The sequence below is a fragment of the Carettochelys insculpta genome, chromosome 10 (genome assembly GCF_033958435.1).
Source record: "Carettochelys insculpta isolate YL-2023 chromosome 10, ASM3395843v1, whole genome shotgun sequence".
NCBI lineage: Eukaryota > Metazoa > Chordata > Testudines > Carettochelyidae > Carettochelys > Carettochelys insculpta.
This window is the reverse complement of record NC_134146.1, coordinates 25,698,684-25,718,938: the sequence shown is the minus strand read 5'-3', so window position 1 is coordinate 25,718,938 and position 20,255 is coordinate 25,698,684. Positions and strand designations below refer to the sequence as shown.

At 42.3% G+C, this 20,255-nt stretch overlaps 2 protein-coding genes across 6 annotated transcripts in view; one reads left to right on the top strand and one right to left on the bottom strand.

Moving 5' to 3' along the window:
• Positions 1-12,889, top strand: part of CP (ceruloplasmin) — a 40,119-nt gene extending 27,230 nt beyond the window's left edge. Inside the window, exons 15-20 of the mRNA XM_075004710.1 lie at positions 3,706-3,834; positions 5,104-5,210; positions 5,990-6,206; positions 7,271-7,410; positions 8,051-8,213; positions 11,505-12,889. Coding sequence (XP_074860811.1) covers positions 3,706-3,834; positions 5,104-5,210; positions 5,990-6,206; positions 7,271-7,410; positions 8,051-8,213; positions 11,505-11,566 — 818 coding nt within the window. The 3' untranslated portion in view covers positions 11,567-12,889. The remainder of the gene's footprint in view (positions 1-3,705; positions 3,835-5,103; positions 5,211-5,989; positions 6,207-7,270; positions 7,411-8,050; positions 8,214-11,504) is intronic.
• A 140-nt stretch (positions 12,890-13,029) lies between these two features.
• Positions 13,030-20,255, bottom strand: part of HPS3 (HPS3 biogenesis of lysosomal organelles complex 2 subunit 1) — a 28,643-nt gene continuing 21,417 nt past the window's right edge. For 3 of the 5 annotated variants that reach the window (XM_075004711.1, XM_075004714.1, XM_075004715.1), the window contains exons 14-17: positions 20,128-20,232; positions 17,055-17,261; positions 14,417-14,507; positions 13,030-13,253 (exon numbers count right to left, since the gene is read on the bottom strand). In XM_075004711.1, coding sequence (XP_074860812.1) covers positions 13,126-13,253; positions 14,417-14,507; positions 17,055-17,261; positions 20,128-20,232 — 531 coding nt within the window. In that variant the 3' untranslated portion in view covers positions 13,030-13,125. The other 2 variants (XR_012646896.1, XM_075004713.1) reach the window with 2 other exon arrangements.

The window sequence follows — 20,255 nt, the reverse complement described above, 5'->3', positions numbered from 1 at the left end:
CTAATCTATTAGAATTCTTTGAAGGGGTTAATAAACATGCGGACAAGGGGCACCCAGTGGACATAATATACCTAGATTTCCAGAAAGCCTTTGACACGGTCCCACACCAAAGGCTTTTATGTAAATTAGGTGGTCATGGGATAGGAGGAAAGGTCCTTTCATGGATCGGGAATTGGTTAAAAGACAGAAAACAAAGGGTGGGAATAAATGGTAAATTTTCACAATGGAGGGGGGTAACTAGTGGTGTTCCCCAGGGCTCAGTCCTGGGACCGATCCTGTTCAACTTGTTCATCAATGATCTGGAAAATGAGGTAAGCAGTGAGGTGGCAAAGTTTGCAGATGACACCAAGTTGTTCAGGACAGTCAAAACCAAAAGGGATTGTGAAGAACTACAAAAAGATCTCAGCAAACTGAGTGATTGGGCAGCAAAATGGCAAATGAAATTTAATGTGGGTAAGTGTAAGGTAATGCATGTTGGAAAAAATAACCCAAATTACACGTACTACATGATGGGGTCAAATTTAGCTACGACAGATCAGGAAAGGGATCTTGGAGTTATAGTGGATAGTTCTCTGAAGACATCCACGCAGTGTGCAGCGGCAGTTAGTAAGGCAAATAGGATGTTAGGAATTATTAAAAAAGGGATCGATAATAAGACAAAAGATATCATACTTCCCCTATATAAAACTATGGTACGCCCACATCTCGAGTACTGCGTGCAGATGTGGTCTCCTCACCTCAAAAAAGATATATTGGCATTAGAAAAGGTTCAGAAAAGGGCGACTAAGATGATTAGGGGCTTGGAAAGGGTCCCATATGGGGAGAGGCTAGAGAGACTGGGACTTTTCAGTTTGGAAAAGAGGCGATTGAGGGGCGATATGATAGAGGTATATAAAATCATGAATGGTGTGGAGAAAGTGAATATAGAAAAATTATTTACCTTTTCCCATAATACAAGAACTAGGGGACACCAAATGAAATTGATGGGTAGTGGGTTCAAAACTAATAAAAGGAAATTTTTCTTCACACAGCGCACAGTCAACCTGTGGAACTCCTTGCCCGAGGCGGCTGTGAAGGCCAGGACTCTATTAGGGTTTAAAAAAGAGCTTGATAAATTTTTGCAGGTCAGGTCCATAAATGGCTATTAGCCAGGGATAAAGTATGGTGCCCTAGCCTTCATAACAAGGGCAGGAGATGGATGGCAGGAGATAAATCACTTGTCTTCTGTTCTCCTTCTCTGGGGCGCCTGGCATTGGCCACCGTCGGCAGATGGGATGCTGGGCTTGATGGACCTTTGGTCTGACCCAGTATGGCCATTCTTATGTTCTTATGTTCTTATGTTCTTATGATGAACAAGAAAAAGCAGAAAGCCCACAAGCAATGGAACAAGGCCTGAGTCAGCAAGGAAAGCTACTTCTTGGAAGTCACGAAATGTAGAATTTAAAGTGAGAACTGCTAAAAGCCAAGCTGAGCTGGTCTTGGCAAAAGAAATTAAAGCCAATGATAAAAATGTTCTTTAGTTATATAAATTGTAAGGAAGAAGTGGGACCACTAAACACTGACAGAGTGGAGGTTAATGATAACCTAGGTATGGCCCAACCTAAATGAACTTTGCCTCAGTTTTTAATGTAGGTAACAAGGAGGTTGGGTGCACTGACAGGGTGATGGATGGAAATGAGGATATAGAAGCAGAAATGATCACATCCAATGTGGAAGTCAAACACAAATAGATTAATGGGATCAAATTTGATGGCCCAGATAATCTCCCTCATAGGTTATTAAGGAACTGACACAATATTGTAAACCTAAGATTTTGAAATATTTTAAATTAATTCATAAATTCAGGGCAGTACCCTAAAGAACTGCAAATAAAGTATCTATATTTAAAAGGTGAACTAGAAAATTACAGACATGTTAGTTTGACCTCAGTTGTATGCAAGGACTTAGAACAAAATTTGAAAGAGTAGTTAAAGACACAGGTAAAAAATAACTGGGCTAAAATACAACAGGGGATATCGTGCCTGATCTCGTTCTTTGAGGGGATGCAGTTGGATTTAATACAACTAGGTTTTCATGAAAGCTTTTGAGACAGTTCTACATGGGAAATTGTCGGCCGAAATGGAAAGGATGGGGATTAATACAAGAACTGAAAGGTTAGGCAAGAAACTGGTTAAAATGGAGACTACAGTGAGTCACACTGAAAGATGAACTGTCAGGTTGGAGGGAGAATACTATTGGAGTGCCACAAGGATGGGCCGGGGGCCAACCTTTTTAACTTTTTCATTAATGACCTTGGCACAAAAAGGCAACATACCAATAAAAGATGCAGATGACACAAAATTGGGAGGTACTGCCAGTAGGTAGGGCTGGACTGGAATATCATACAAGACAGTTCGGACGACCTTGAAAAGTGAAGTAATAGAAGTGGGGTAAGATTGAATAGTGTAAAGTCATGCACTTAGGAATGAACACCAAGCGTTTTTGCTGTAAGAAAACTTGTTAGTTGGAAGCAACAGAGGAGGAGTAGAAGGATGTGGGCATAATGGTCAATCCCAGGATGACTGAGCTACTGACGTGATGTGGCCATGAAAAGCTAATTCAGTCCTAGGATGTATTACATGAGGTATTTCTAGTAAAGATAAGTGTTACCACCATTGTACAAAGCATCAATGAGACTACACCTGGAATACTGCATGCACGTATTCTGGTCTTCCACGTTTAAGAAAAATTAATTCAAACTGGAACAGGTGCAGAAAAGGGCTTGTAGGATAATCAGAAGAATGGGGAAGGTACCTTACTGGGACACAATTAAGGAGCTTGGTTTGTTAGCTAAGGGGAGATGTGATTGCTGTCTATAAACACATCAGAGGGAAATACCGGCAGAGGGAAGGGTTATTTAATTTAACGACCAATGTTGGTACAAGAACAAATGGATATAAACAAGCTGTCAACTATTTTAGGCTTAAAATGAGTCAAATGAGGAGCAGTTCTGCAACAGCCTTCCAAGGGGATCAGTGGTTGCAAGAAGCTTTATTAGTTTCAAGACTGAACTTGATAAGTTTTATGGAGTGGATGATGCAAGTTTGCCTACAAAGGCATATGGCCCATATGTGTCTCCTAGCAAATGGCTGGAGATGGGACACTAGGTGGGGAGGGCTGTGAATCACTACACAGAATTCTTCTGTAGGTCTGGCTGGTGGGCCTTGCCCACACACTCAGCAGCAAATGATCACCCTACTTGGGGTCTGGAAGGAGTTTTTTCCCCCAGGTTAGATTGGCAGAGACCCTGGATCTTGTATCTTCTGCAGCAATGGGGCACAGCTCACTGGCTGATTATTTAATTTTAAAGCTTTAAATCGAAATTTGAGGATTCTGCCAGACTTTGTGGGCCTGCTGCAGGAATTGGTGGGAGAAGTTCTGTGGCCTGAGATATGCAGGTCAAATGATGGTTCCTTCTGGACATAATCTAGGTCTAATAAATAAATAATTTACCGTTATTATATGCACATCTAAGTTGTTTATTTGATCTACTGTATGCATAAGGAATAATTCACTAGTTTTGGAGACTCTTTCTGGGCTAGGTATTAGAACAGAGACTTCATGCCCCTTTCAGCTCCATCTTCACACACAGCACAAGAAACCGACTTTATAATGCTGCAAACATCTGTAAAGCTAGGAAAGATTCATCTTTCTTTTCTCCACCAGGTCCATTGCTTCAGGCAAACGTTGGAGATAAAGTTACAATAGTTTTTAAGAATTTGGCCAAGAGACCTTATTCCATACATGCCCATGGAGTGAAAACAGACAGTTCCACTGTTGCTGTAACTCAGCCAGGTAAGCAGATCACTTAGGACACTGTTCTCACAGCAAACTTAAAGTGATTTAATGAGGTTTCGGATGGGGGTGAGGACCACAACAAAACCTCCCTCTTCTTCTGCTCAGCCACTGCAATTATGTTAAGCTAGCATTGCTTTCAAGAAAAGCTATAATATTTTCATAGAACTGTTGGTTAATTGTAATTAATGTTAATCATTTACAGTTAGTGCAAGGCTGACCATATCTCCCTGTCCCAAATACAGGGAGATATGTGGGGGAGGGGTGGCTTCTCCCAGCTGCAGCAAGCCCCAGGGCGCAAGCGCTTCCTGCCCCCGAGCCCCAGGAAACTTGTGTCCGTGGCAGCTCCTGGCCTGGAGCCCTGGTAAAGTGGTGGCCACGGGTGCTCCCACCCCCACCGGGCCTAAATACAGTCCAGTTCATCCCTTTTAAAAAAAAAAGTTGGAATGCCTTTTTGGCTTCCCTAATATGGGACCATTCCCCCCACTATGGGACAGTTGGTCACCCTAGTTAGTGCACTGGGCTATGGCTACACTCAAAATGCAACAGCTGTGCTGCTATAGCACATTGGTGTAGACACTCATTACAGTGGTGGTAGGGGTTTTGCCCTAGGTAATCCCCCCTTCCTGGAAACACTTTTACTATCAACCTAGTGCTATCTGTGTCAGGGGTTGGGACAATTTAACTTTGCCCCTAAGAGGTGCATATTTTTCACAGCCTGAGTCATGGAGCTGGATTAACTTTTTAGCATAGACTTGGCTTTGGAAAGGCAGTGCCAGATCCTGCAGTTACATGTCACAGCTCTTAAACAGGCAAGCCTCCCCTTGAAGTCTGGGTTCTGGCTTCAAAGAATTCAGAGTTACTTTGCCAAGAAGTGGCAGAATTGAATAGTGCCAGAGTTCAGGGATCTGCAGAAGGGAAACGAGTCAGCCACAGCTGCAGTCAAGAAAAGGAAATTCACAGTAAAAATACTGTCTGTGAACTGAAATACCATCTGTTTCAGGATGACTTTGTAGATGATAACTTTTCCTGAAGGACAATGCATTGTATCATGCATTAGGCTGTGGAAAAGTTCTGCAAAGCATGATTTGATTGTCAAGGGAGGGTTGGGGGTGGGAAGCCCCATCAAACTGGTCATTTTTTGGACCTGAAATCCTTGGCAACATTCTTTGGATCACTCGCCATTAGCTTCTTGGAATAAATAAATTTATGGTGAGGGTGAACAAAGTGAATACACCTTTTAAATATGCTAATATCTGCTTAATCCAGGTGAAACAGGAACATACGTCTGGAAAATCCCTGACCGATCTGGTTCTGGGAAAGGAGATCCCTTCTGTATTCCTTGGGCTTATTACTCAACTGTGGATAGAGTTAAGGTACATTTCCAATGGCAGTTAAACAAGAATTCCTTTGCAGTGAACAGGAAAGGAGTTTGGCACTCCTCCATTTTCTGTTTTCTCTGCTGAAAGCAAAGCCCCCACTACTGCTGCTATTTAGTCAGATGTGTTACTTCAAAGGGCAGAGGAGGAATTTCATATCGAATAACTCGTTTGTAACAAACCACATTTCCCCGTGTTTTCACTCCATTCCTACCATTATGTACAGGTTAGCCTAAACTAACATTTAAAGTAAACATCCTAAATATCCTTGAAAGAGAAAGAGCTGATTCCATTAATTCTGATAGGAACAAATGAAACATATGTAATTGGTCATTTGCACGGAAAAGTGTCCTAATTCCAGTGCATCTTTCCATCCAAATTGAGCACAACAGAACTAAAAAAAAACCAACCAAACCCACAAAAACTGGAAGCAGAAGTTATTGTGCACGTGTTCATCTGAATGGAGACAGAATGCAGAAAAAATTTTTTTAAAGAAACAAGCAAATTAAAACAGTAAAAATGGGAGCTGTTTTGTAATATTAACTATAATACATGCAGAGAAGAAACAGTTGCTGTTTATGTTGTATTGCACATTGTGCTGCTGGAGGATTAAATGAATAACCTTCATCTGTGACCTTTCCTTGTTTAAATGTCAGCACAAATGCATTCTCAGTGTCAGTAATGATATTGTTACTAATGAGTATTCCATTCAGATATTAAAGACCATTCTGCTTAGATGAGGCACTCATGAAAAATTTGTTCCTTTGTGTTTTCAGGATCTCTACAGTGGATTAATAGGTACACTCGTCGTCTGCCTCAAGACATATTTGCCCAAAATGCCATTCCAAAAGAAAGTTGAATTTGCTCTTCTTTTCCTGGTTTTTGATGAAAATGAGTCTTGGTACTTGGATGAAAATATCAAAACTTATTCTGCCAATCCAGACAAAGTGAACAAACAAGATGAGGAATTTATTGAAAGCAATAAAATGCATGGTACATTTCCCAGTTTCATTTTCATGTATCTTTGAAATCTATGGCTGTCAAATTTGCCTCTGAAAACTGTGATCGTTGGTTGTGGATATGTACATGACTTCCCAATCTTTAATGGATGTCCAGTTTTTAGGCCCAAGCGTTATTCAGACACACAAGAACTTATATTCATCGGGACAGCAATTAAGCATATGCTTATGTCCCATTTAAATAAAAATAATGAATATTTTATATCATAATGGCTACGTCTACACGTGAAGCCAACATCGAAATAGGTTATTTCGATGTAGCAACATTGAAATAGGCTATTTCGATGAATAATGTCTACACATCCTCCAGGGCTGGCAACGTCGATGTTCAACTTCGACGTTGCGCGGCACCACATCGAAATAGGCGCTGCGAGGGAACGTCTACACGCCAAAGTAGCACACATCGAAATAAGGGTGCCAGGCACAGCTGCAGACAGGGTCACAGGGCGGACTCAACAGCAAGCCGCTCCCTTAAAGGGCCCCTCCCAGACACAGTTGCACTAAACAACACAAGATACATAGAGCCGACAACTGGTTGTAGACCCTGTGCCTGCAGCATGGATCCCCAGCTGCCGCAGCAGCAGACAGAAGCCCTGGGCTAAGGGCTGCTGCCCACGGTGACCATAGAGCCCCACAGGGGCTGGAGAGAGAGCATCTCTCAACCCCCCAGCTGATGGCTGCCATGGAGGACCCGGCAATTTTGATGTTGCGGGACGCAGATCATCTACACGGTCCCTACTTTGACGTTGAACGTCGAAGTAGGGCGCTATTCCGATCCCCTCATGAGGTTAGCGACTTCGACGTCTCGCTGCCTAACGTCGAAGTTAACTTCGAAATAGCGCCCGATGCGTGTAGCCGCGACGGGTGCTATTTCGAAGTTAGTGCCGCTACTTAGAAGTATTGTGCACGTGTAGACACAGCTAATATGAATTTATCCCCATTGACATCCTTAACCCCAAGAGCAAAATGAATTGTTAAATAACATCAGCAAACAAACATGTTTAGCCAAGTATGTTATGTTTTCTTCCCTTCTTATAGCCATTAATGGAAAACTATTTGGAAACTTACACGGCCTTACAATGCATGTTGGAGACAAAGTAAGCTGGTACCTAATGGGAATGGGAAATGAAGTAGACATGCATACAGCCCATTTCCATGGCCATAGCTTTGATTACAAGGTAAAATTTCTTTAATGTTAATTTCTTACTATAGTCACTCTTTTCATGAGGATTACAAGGGAATGAAATGTTACAGTATGAAGCCACAGTCCTGTAACTTGAATTTAACAGCATTTCTATAGAAAACTAATAGTTGATCAGCCTGAGGAACTTCTTTATGAGAGAAGGCTAAATAATGTCTGCTAATGGGATTTATTATAGGTAATTCTCATGCTACTTTCACAATTGATCTCCAAACTGCCTCACTCATGCTATGAGAATCATGCTTCCCTCACACCTCATGCAGTTGTTCTAGTTACATTTTTTGTTAGAAATTTTGAAAGAAAGATATACAAACATATGAATTAATGGATCTATGAAGTGAGTCTGCTCTAGGGTTGATCTGCTTGGAGAAAGCACTCTACGGAGTTCAAAAGCTTGATGCTCTCAACAAACAGAAGTGGTCCAATAAATGATACTGCCTCACCCACCTTGCCTAACATCCTGGCCCAAATCTTTGTCATCTTCCCATTTGAAGTTCTGCTAAGATCACTGAATGGCTTTTGTGAGTGAGCCCCTGTGCAAGTTTGAGGAAAATGTAACCCACTGCCACACCTTGTTATCCATCACCTAGGTGTAACTGTTGTTTTTCCCCTTGAAGCACACTGAAGTTTACCGGGCAGATGTGTTTGACCTTTTCCCTGGGACATTTCAAACTGTAGAAATGTTTCCAAAGTACCCTGGCACCTGGTTACTGCACTGTCATGTGACTGATCATATCCATGGGGGCATGGAAACTACCTACACTGTGATCCCTAAAGAAGGTAAGAATGGCTAACTTGAGCAATCACTGGGCTATATTTAAGGCTGCATTGCGGAATATGGAACATATCATGAGAGGAGCTGAGCAATGGGGGTCAGGCCCTGGGGAAGAAGAGATCTGAGAAGGCCTGAGTATATTACAAAGAATGAAATGCAGCCCTGGGTGAAACTGAGTGCTCTTGGAGAGGCATAGCCCAGAGAGGTCATGCTAAGAGAACTTTACACAACCCCCAACTCCTGATTCTGGAGTGTTCCAGCAACCAGAATGGGCCAAGGCAGCCAGCAGTGTAATTCAGTCAGCCAAAAGCAAAAGGGGTAGTTATCTAGCTTTTTGGGACAGCGACCTTTTTATTTTGTGTTTGTACAATACTTAGCTCAATAGGGCCTGGTCCATAACTGAGGCTTCTAGGTGCTACACTATCAACATTAAGCTACAGCAGCCCCATTGGACACCCATTGGGTAATTGCATTGCCCATAATCTCCACCCTGCTCCAGCACAACTCTCACGTTAAGGTTTACTTGGGTGGCTTTGGACCACAGCCTACAGTTGTCCTTAGTTCCTGTAGCCCAGGGTGAATTCCCTAATGCCTCACAGGATTCTGAATCCCTTGTTTGCCTTTCTGACCGTCTTCTCAGGTGTAAAAAAGCCCGAAGAAAGGATGAGACTCTCATTCCATGAGTAAACGGGGGCAGCCAAAGCAGATATTGGGCTTGATCACCTTACAACAGTGGAACAGCTACAACTCCTTTGGAGACAATCTTATTTCTAGTTCTGTCTCTGGTTTATTGTTTCTAGTACAAACTGTAGTTTATATATCCAAGTGTTTCTTGACATACTACTATAGTTTTAAGGCCAGGGAAAAGCTACTGCAAAAAAAGGAAATCAAAGATTTGGATAGGGCACACAGAATTTGTGAACTGTCTTATAAAATATGCCATTTTAAAAGATTTTTCAGGAACACTGCTGATTAATTTTAGTTGACTGGGACATGCAGATCCTATTAGCTTTCAGTAAGATTTAGGCCTTTTTGAAAATGTTACTCTGGTTTGTAATGATCTCTGACAACCATGTAGATTTTTAGATGAAGTTTTGACAATTAAGGTTTAGCAAAAGCTTCCTGCTAAGTCTTATGGACATCAATAGGAGCTGAGGTTAATTACAGTAATACAAGTAAGCAGGGCAAACATTTAAAATGTAATACACTTTAGATAACCATTTTAGTTACACTTGTTAATCTGTGCTAAGGCCCCATTCTTGCAATTACCAAAGGTACGTGACCTTCTACATGCATAATTTTATTGAAGTCAATGGAACCGCCAACATGAAGTATAGAGAATTAGGATCACAGGGGCAGTCAAACTACATCAGATTCATGCCAGCGTGAGAATAAAAATATTCCTAAATAAGAGCGAACACTGAAGAGTAGAGAAAATGTTGCAATGGCTGTATAATGCTACTTCCAGAGCATTACAGGCCCCCTCATGCATTTTTGATTTTCCTATAGCTGTTATGCAAAATTGAAAAGCCCCTATAAAAATATTTTCTTGAAAAGAGTAAGTTTTCTTCAGGGAGTGTTTATCATGTACAGTAGGCCTGTTCTGGTGTGGTTGCCTGTAAAAATCATAGAATCCTTTGGGCTGGAAAGGACTCCAGGAGGCCATTGAGACCAGCCCCCTGCCTAAAGCAGGATCAACCCTAACTCAAAGGATGCTAAAGAATACAGAACATTTAAAAATGATTGATTCCCCTTCCCATGCCCTGTCCTACCTCTCAAACTAGAGAAAATAAGTCTGGGTGGGTCTACGGGTACATGATGGGACCATGGACAGAACAACAGATCAAAGAAACTAGAAAATAACTAAATTACCCTCACAAGGACAAGGTAAGAAGAAGGCTGGCAATTTTAAAAAAAGGTAAACAACCTTTAGTAAAGTTTCTTCCTATCCACCCTCCCACGTATTTGAAAGTTGAGATCTGACCCCTCTGACAAAAATGTGCATCAGATACAATTGCTTACAGAAGACAGTATTTGCAGAAAGGGCCCTCGTTAAAAACTACCATCACAAATAGGTACCTGAAAAATGATCAAATCTTTTTTGAAATCAAATGATTATTTGAAGAAAAAAAAACAAAACAAAAAACCAAAAACCCTCCTAAACTTTTCTGTGCTAGAAAGGGGTAACAGATGTTGAATTTATAGTAAGCACCACACTTAAAAATGCCAGAAAGTAGATACAGGTTCCACTTCCCTGGTCCAGCACCATTGGGACCTCAGTGGTCCTGAATGAGGGATTTTGCCAGATCAGGGATGGTTAATGCTTTCCCAGTCCCTGGCTACCCCTGCTGTCCTACTCCTGCAGCGGGCTGTCCTCCCTGGCCCCAGCTCTGTGCAGAGGGCAGCCACAGGACATCAGTTTCTGGGGCTACGTCTACACTAGAAGCATCTGTCTGTCTACAGAAGTTACTGCCAGGGATGTTCTGACAAAACTTCTACTTTTATGTGTAAATGTGATCTGCTGACAGCTGGATCTTTCTTTTGATCTGCTCTGTTGACAAAAGGGCTTTTGTCCACAGTTTGTTGGCAGACCACATTGTGTACATACCCTTGACAAATTTTGTCTACAAAACCACAGTTTTGTCTCCAAAACTCTAGACATAGCCCCTGCCCCAAGCTGTGGCTCCATGCAGGGCATCCCACAGACACTGGCTCCCTGTGTCTTGCTCCCCTGCAGGGCTGCCACCTCTGGCCCCCTCCCTGCTGTCCCCCATGGGGCTATGGGCAGGCCATTTTAGCCTGCCTTCCTGCCCTGGCCCTCTGGTCTGGGAGTGCTCCTTGTCTTGCCCAACAAGGGATGCTGCTGGACCAGAGTGCTAGTTTTTGGAAGTGCAACCTGCAGTAAAGGATTTTTAACCCTTGATCTCTACTTAAAAGCAACAGCTATTCATATGTGTGCATGATCTAGCTTGAATTCCAGAAACTACATTTAACTTCTGTAAATAAATCTTGTTTAGAAAAGAGAGTGCAAGTATAGGTTATACCAGACTGGTACAGTAAGTGTAAGTTGATCTACACCCTATACCATGATCTGTATTTGATATTAACCTACATGGTAAAATTGATTCAAGTCCTAATATATAGCCCACTCTGAACCCCCAGAATTTAGATGGGGTTATGAATTTGGCACCTAAGTTCCCTAAAAAATTGGGGATGGATACAGGTGTGTAAAATAAGCCTAAAATAACTTGTTGCATTGATACAAACGTTTACAAAAATGCTTTTCCCCTTTGTAGAGAAGTGGTCTTTGTTCCCAAGGCTGTTTGAGCAGTTCAAACACAAAATCACAACAGGCTAAAGGAACTGGCTCATCACAAGGATTCTCCAGAATCTTCACCTGAAATGCTTCTTTAGAAAGGAAGTGCTCTAGCTGACCTTTCTCGCTGTGGTTCACAGAAGGCTTAATTTAGCCCAACAAGGAGAAACCTGGTAATTCATGGACCACAGTTAAGATATGTATTCACATAGCTGTTCCGTAAAATACTTTGAATAAATAAACCTTCGTGCATTAACAACCACTGAACATTCCAGGAGGTTCCTGGTATGGCCGTTTGCTGTTTCAGTCTCTACGGCCTGGTAGTGGAATGGAATTTGTCATTTAGCACCCAAAGAACTGTCACATGTAAATAAGCATGTATCACAACTCTTAGCATGCTCTATTCCCCACTAGAGCATCTACTGCCTGCAATTCTGGGGAACAGCTCTGCCAGTCTGATGCCTCTTCCAGCTGGTGCTGACTCTTGTTATCTGATTGCTCCCTCTATGTGGGTTGGCCTTTTGGCCACATCACTGCAGTTTCCCCCTTGGAAGGGGAGAAGGCACAGGGCTGTGTACTGAAGTCTCTGTGTATTGGCTATCCCAGGCCAACTTCCAATTTGTTGCCTAGCCTGTGCCACTTCCCCAGTGGTTGGTAGAAGAATCCAGCCCACACGCTTCTTTGGGTTCCACCCCAGGAATGATACCACCAGCAGTGAAGGTCAGCACTGTTCTACACCTGGGTGTTGTTTCTCTGGACGACTTCTTAAGTTGCCTCTCTCAGGGTGTTCCTAGGCAGCAAAGTTTTTGGAATAACTGACGCTATTTTGAAATAACTTGGCGAGCATCTACACTACTCAACTGCTATTTTGACACAGTTTCTGAACAGCAGACATTCATTTCAAATTTGGTAAACCTCATGAGAAATAGCACTTACACTGAAATAGATATTTCGGAATAGGGACTGTGTGAAAATAAACTGTTCCAGAATATAGACTAGCATGGCTTTCTCTCTGTTACTATTCCAGAATAGCTTATTCTGGAATAAAGCTGATGAATAGAAATAGGTATTTCAGGTAAGAGTCAATCCAAAACAGGGTCTATTGTGTATGGACACCCTGTTTTTGAAAAGTTTTGCTTCTTTTTGGGCTTCCCTGTAGCGTAGGCACGTTATTCCAGAATAGCTTATTCTGGAAAAAACTCTAGAAGAAACTATTCTGGAGTAACTCTATAGTGTAGACATATTAGCTACGTCTACACTTGCATTCCTCTTTTGAAAGAGGAATGTAAATGAAGCACTGACTTACATCTCGCACTTCATTTGCATAATCTCTTTTAGAAAGACTCTTCTGAAAGAAAACAATGGTGTAGACATGGCTCTTTCAAAAATAAAGCCCGTTTTCAAAAGAACCCTTATTCCTAATTTAGAAACACCACCACAAGCAAGGAGGGAGAGTTTTTCCAATAAACCCAGGACGTCTGCAAGTAGATGGACTCCCACAATGCTTTATGTATATTCCACCATTTGGTTTTGCCTATTTATTGCAGTGCTTTCAAGTCCACACTTTTCACTGTGTTTAGCTTCCACACTTTTCATTTTGTTTAGGTTGCTAATTTCCTTTTGCTGCACTGAAGGAGATGTGGAAGGAAAAATGCTGCAGTCCCATCATCTGGTAGAACATTAAGGAAATCCCTTAGTTCCAGTTCCAGGGAAACAACCGATAACGTTTCTGCATAAGGAAAGAATACTGTGTTTAAAATCATCTCTATTAAATGAAATGACAAATTATAGATGTAATTGTTAGATCCAAATGGCAACAGATACATTTGGCAACTGAGGAAGCCTGAGAAGTGACAGTTCCAATTCAGGGTTGTTTATGGATTTAGTATCGAGACATCATGTCTATCTGAACTAATCACTTCAAACATATACCACCAAATCCTACATAGGTTTCTTCTGGTACCTTCAGCGCTGCATAAAACAAAGGAGTTATTAAAATAAACATATGCAGATGATGTAACTCAGCAGTTGGCATTTTGGGAACAGCCTATAAGGCAGCGATTTGATTGTAGGGTCTCCTGGTCAATTAATATCAATTATAATGAAAAATGCTTGTTTCCTGTCTGACTTCTGACAGCAGACACTTACATTCTTGTGTGCTCCTTAGAGTGGGGTCTGCTCTGCACTCTATGGCAGTTTAGTGGTAACCCTCTTCTAGTCGCACATTATGCAGGTGTTGTAGAAGTTCTTGTTGTGGAAAAACTGACAATTTATTCAGCATTCTGCACTGGCTATGAAAGGGTCAAAACACTCAGTCTATTATGTGCTCCGCAAACACTGAGTAAGGGGACCATGGCAGCTGGCGTGGTTGGTCACTGGCCCTTCAGCCAAGTTTCCAGAGGAAAAGGGGTGGGGGGGGAGTTTCAGTCTCAGGAAGAAGAAAAATCACAGTCAGAGGGTCACTTCCTTTGGCTAAGGATGCACACATTCTCCACACTGAACAAATACTTGATTGCTTCCTTCTGCCTAATCCCAGTGACCACAAACAAAACAGCCTGGCTTCCTTTAGCCAAGAGTCCAGCATGGAAGAGAGAATCCTTATGGTCATTAGAGTATCTGCACAACAGGACAGAACAGTTGCCCCCAAGCCCAGAGCTCCAACCACCACTCTGCCAAAGTAGCGGTGGCAGCTGGAGCTCCAGGTCCCTTTGAATTGCTGCAGGCACACAGCTCCAGCTGTGCACAGCTAGGAGGGAGCAGGGTCCAGGAAGAGGAGGGAAATGGGGGCCCAGCGCTCAAGACCAAGTGCTCTAGGGCCTGCCCCTTCTGGGACACAGAGACAGCCTCCCCCACCTTGCCCCAGGGTCCATGGCAGCTCTGCTAGTTCATTACCTTTCAGCGATGAGATGAGAATGGAATAGTTATCCCCAGCATATCTGGTTCGTTTACAAAGCTCAGGAAGAACTTTGTTCCACCACAGAGCCTAACTTGTCCAAGAATAAACATAAACAAAAAATAAGTTAGCAGTGGCTATGACTAGGACACCAACACACATTTTTTAATGAGTATTTTGAGCCAACATCAAAGACGGTTAAAAAAAAAAAAAGGTGATGTGAGTTGAGATGGGCCTAGTAATTAATTTGTCCGTACAGTGCGTTGAAATGCAATGTTTTCAGACATCACCATGATCCTTTTTTCTAACCCAGCAAATTAGAGTGAGGATAGCACCCCCTAGTGCAGATAAGGCTGTGCTTGTTCTTGAGTGGCTGTGCAAGCGGTTCAGACAAAATACAAACCCACATAATTAATGAAGGTTTTTAAGTTAGAGCTATAACAATAACATTGCATGAACAAATATGTTAAGTCTCTTGTTGTAGCTCTCTGCAGTGTAGGTGGACGTGTTACCATGAGAACATTGTGCTTTTATGTTTCTTGACATAACCCCTTTACTGCCAATCACTCAGAAGTTGAAATATAGCATATTAATTTTAATAAGGCAACATGGTTTCTAATTTTGTGTTTACAAGAAGCAAAGGAAAAACTCGCTCTCTTCAAACTCTGGGGTCTCTTTATTTTCTCCCATTAGTCTTCACTTGCAAAAACTACAATTAGCCTAGAAATTGGTTTCCTCCATTCCAGCTCTTGATCAAGGACCAAACAGGAGTGCACCCAAGTCCCAACTGTATTGACTGGGACTCCAGCATCTCTGCTTGCAGGACTGTCTCCACCTTTGCTTTTATGTTCATCAGTTCTGTCCACTATTAATTGAAAATTTTTTACAATGAAGGGAGGTAAAAATAACAGGGTCCCCACTCATCTGTACAGAGACCAGACCGCAGCCTCCTGCTCCCCCAAGACTATCGCCACCACCCTGACTCCCTGGGGCTGCCATGGGGCTCCAGTCCCCAGCCCTGGCCGGGCTGCATAGGATATGCAGGGGCTGTGGTTCACAGCACATTGGTCTGCCAGCCATCATTGGATCCCAGTCTCAGGGATGCTGGTCTGGCCTCAGCTCTGGGACACACTGGTCCTGTAACTAGCTGCCAGATGACAGAGTACTGGATTTAAGCGGTGCAATCTGTATTTGAATTAGAAAAAAAAAATATTAAAAGGGCAATAAAAATGGCTGGGGAAAAGGTCTAAAAATCATGAATGGTGCAGAGAAAGTAAATAAGCAAATGTTATTTATCTTTTCGCTTAAAACACAAGAACGAGGGGTTACCCCATGAAATTAATAGGCAGCAGGTTTAAAAAACAAACATAAGGGAGCACCTCCTCACACAAAACATAGCCAGCCTGTGGTATTCATTGCATGGGATGTTATGAAGGCCAAAAATATAACTGGGTTAAAACAAAAGTTAGACGAGTGCATGGAGGATAGGTGCATTAATGGGTGTTAGCTAAGATGGGCAGGGATGCTTTGGGTGTCCCTAAACCTCTGTGCCAGAAGCTGGGACTGGACAAAGTGGGATAAGTCACCTGCTAATTGCCTTGTTCTGCTGCCTCTGAAGTGTCTGGCACCAGTCACTGTTAGAAGATAGGATACAGGGGTAGAGGGACCATTTGTCTTACTAATATGGCCGTTCTGATGTTCTTATACTAGCAGTCACTTGGGATGGAATGGGGGATGCGTGTGTGGGAATCACAGCAGTACTGCTGGAGCCCTGACCAGGACTAGGGAGATCAAGTTTCTCCCAATGTTACTATAGGGCAGAAAACATAAATGGAATCATCAGTGTGAGAGCCAACAGCAATGGGGTTATGGCTCAGGTGTCATTAGGGAGCTGGGAACCTATTTAGTCACTGTATTTTGAGGCATTAATAAGGACTTGTTTTCCTTTTAATGTGGCAAATTTCACACGTGAGAAGAGTTCAGGTACTCCTGAGCTATATGTAAGCCAAAAATACTCAGCTTTCTCTACTTACTGCAGATCAGTGTATTATTCCCTTCTCTGCTCAGCTATCTAAGAACATTTCCCACAAATTTAATATACAATGATATCACACCTGAAGGATGAAACCAGTCTGGAAAATTTCGTCCCTAAAGGAGTTTTTCAGCAAGAGCATCTACAATGAAACATGATATATAACCAATGTTTCCAACTATAAGTAAGTAACTCAGAGCATCTGGTGTGATAACAACCATCATAAAAACACAAGCAAAATTGGGATGCTAACATGAATCTGACTTGAACTCAATGAAGTCTGTGAATTTTAGGGGAGAGGATGAAACTCCTACCTTGCCTCGTTAAACTTGTGCATTGCAGGTGTTTAAGCCACAGGTACTTATGACTTTCAGTGCTACAATACTTAGGTAAAGAGTCCAAACCTGCTTCCAATAAAACCCAGTGCAAGCAGTTTCAGGCTCAAAGCAAGTCATGGATGGGGATTTCAACTTAAATAGAAATCTATGCCCTTTGATTATCTTTGCAGTGTAGTATTATTTCTCCCACAAGCAGCTAACAAACACCAAAAAAAGAGACAGACAAAGACTATAATAAATTACTAGATGCACATTTTGAAAGCTCACCCGATTTTCATCTTTCAGCTCATGCTGGGCATATGGTATGAGTGCTTCAGGGCACTTGTCTAGGAGCTTGTCAATGGATTTTTCATATTCTCCTGCTCGCGTAGTGCACAGAACATGGACACTGAGACCAGCACAACTGTCTTCTGACAGTGGTTCCAAGAAAGGCATAACTGAAGCTACATCGACTGAGGGACCACATAACAGGGACTGAGAATGAGAAAAACTTGCCATTTGTATTTCAAAACAGACAAAATGCGCACAAGTACACAACATTAAATTTAAAAAGATATCTATTCAAGTCTGATCCTGCTTGGTTCAACAACTAGACCAAAAATACAGAGGATATATGATCATTATTTACATAATTCTTTTGTCATTGACTCTCCCATCATTTCCACAATTCCTCTTTCACAGTTCAGCTTAATGGACACAAGTTTTGTTTTATCAACAACTTTACATCACATGTACATTTGTCAGCAACACGCCAGGCTGCTTAACAAGAGGGTTAAACAAACTGTCTTATTTCATTTAGACCTAACGTGAACAAAACTCTACTCACCCTTACAGTCAGAATCACTTAGGAAATTATGCTGGATAGTATGATAATTGTAAACAAGGCCTTCACTGAACTTGGTGTAGTTCCTGTACTCAGTCACCTGAGCTGCTAATGCTTTACAAGAAAGTACACAGGCTTGGTACTGACAGTTTACCCCTAAAGAGCTTTGACTAAACATTACTGCTATGCCAAAGATAAGACATTACTCAATTACTGTGGTCCTCTGTAATGGACCTCACTGCCCCACCCCCCGGCTGCTACCCTCCAGGACTGGTCTAAGAGGGGATAAAAGCCTTTGATGCTCTGGATCCTCATGATATTTCAAGCTCTTACAGCAGTGATGGACAACCTAGGTTAGTGACTGGGCCGCATGAGTGGCCATTCCCCATCACTCTGGGCCACAAGATTATTGTAAACAGACAATCTCCCAGGACAGAGTAGTTTTGCTAACTGTGCTTGCGCACTTAGCATTTGTGGGGTGTGCTGACTGAACCACGGCAGAGCTTTGACTGGATACTGAGGGAGCGCATGGCTCAGTCCATGTTGTGTGCAATCAGCATGCACCTCACTCCACATACTCTTGCTTTAACACGCGTCACATCAGTAATACCAGTAGGGAAAGAACTCTCTGCATGTAAGCCAGCGGCATCTGGCAACCCCATGCATGGGAAACATTAAACAAAAGGTCTCACACAGCACCCTGATGGGCCACATGCAGCCCACAGGCCACAGGTTTCCCACTACTGTCCTACAGCCTCAGCAGGTAGCAGTGCTGGTTCCTCTTTTGGCCTTTCTTGCACATTTTGTAGGTGCTGATCCTCAGTTACTCTTTCTTGGGAATGGGGCTCCTGGATCAATCTGCCCTAGCCTCGCATGGCTTTAATATGCCCTCCCCCAGAATTCCACCCAAAGGTGTGACACTTCTTGTTTACAGTTTTAATTCTCTTGGGCTCGCAGTAGTAGCGAAGCAGTCAACACACAAACATAGCACATTCTAACAGTCTTACGTTCTTTTCTATACACCTCACACAAAAGTCAACATCTGAAATCCAAATGTCTCCCACTTTATAGTTCCCTTCTCTTATGAATCCTTGGGGAACAATCCAGCAGGAATGCAGGTGGGGTGTCCCTTCTCAGGCAGGCTGCTGCAAGCTAGTTGGGGTTTCTCTCCCCCTCTCTCTCTCTCTGTGCCTTGTCCAGCTTGGTAGAGCTTATCTTGGCTCATGCATCTTCCTGGGTGCTTAATTCCCTCCTGGTCACTTGACCTCTTGTGTTCTCCTCTGGGTAACTTTCCACTACTCTTATCTTTCCTACACTGGTTTTCTAAGCACAGTATACCACACCACCCCAGATGGTTACATTTAACAAGGGATATGAAGTACTAAGCATCTTCTTAGTGTATCTGCCTGATGCATACATGATACAGGTCCTACTAGCAATGGTGGAACCAACATACAAAACAGCACACATGACACAGCTGATTTTCATAAAACAATGTCACAATACCAGTCAGAATTCATAAGTTTTACAGATATAGCCCCGAATTATCACACCCTTTTTATAAATTGTGCGTTGGTGGTAACCCCCTTGCTAGCAAGAAAAATTCATGCTATGTTTATCTTTCTCACAACATCCAATACCTTAATTCCATTTTGCAAAAGATTTGATATTACAAAATTGATTTGTTCTAATCTGAAATGAAACCCAAAGATTTCAAAACTCTCTCAGCAAGCCCTGGAGTGGCCTACCTGTCTTTGTAGGAGCCTGAAATGTCAGGAGCCCAGACTGCTTCAGAGCTAGGAGTTAGTTGTTACGAAGCTTTTGGCTCCCAATCAGCCCACCAAAGAAGGTGAGAGAGGTCTGGATGACAAAATGGCAGGAAGTCTCACACATTTCCAGCAGAGGCGTGACTGCTTCCCATCAGACCATCACAAAAAAAAAAAAAAAAAAAAAAAAAAAAAAACCCAAACCACCTCAGAATGTTTGGATTTTGATTACAGGATACTCTCCATTGGAAAAATATTTTTGGACTATTTGACCAGCTCCACTCAGGACCTCTCAAGATAAAAGTACAAGTCTCCTTTCCCACAAAGGACAGGAATTCTCAGACATCAACACATGCCCAGGGCCCCTCATATAAAGAAAATATTCGACAGCCTCCATCCTCTACACCCACTTGCATTTTGACAGCACTCTCTACAGAGCTGGAAGAAAATCCAGTTGCTCCAGTCAAGCCAAATATTAATGTCTATTCACACATGTAATCCAACACCCATTAGGTAAGAACACAATTTATTAAATTGCATGACTGAAGCACTGGAATCCAGTTTTACGTGAATTAAGACAAATATACAAAAAGTAGAAGATAGAGACATTTACAAGGCCCCAGTTCTGCAAACTCTTGCGCACACAGAGCTTTGATGGTACAACTCTGATATTTAAAGAAAAGAATAGATGTAGGTGGTCAGAGGAGTATAGATCAAAGTTGTAGATGGTGAAGATACAAGGACATCATACCTGTAGTTTTGAAAGATCTTCAGGGTACTTATCACATGCAGGTCCCAAAGACATTATGACGGTCACCCAAGGGAAAATTAACCCATAATGATCGCAGGAGTTTATCTAGAAAAGTTTCAAATCAATAT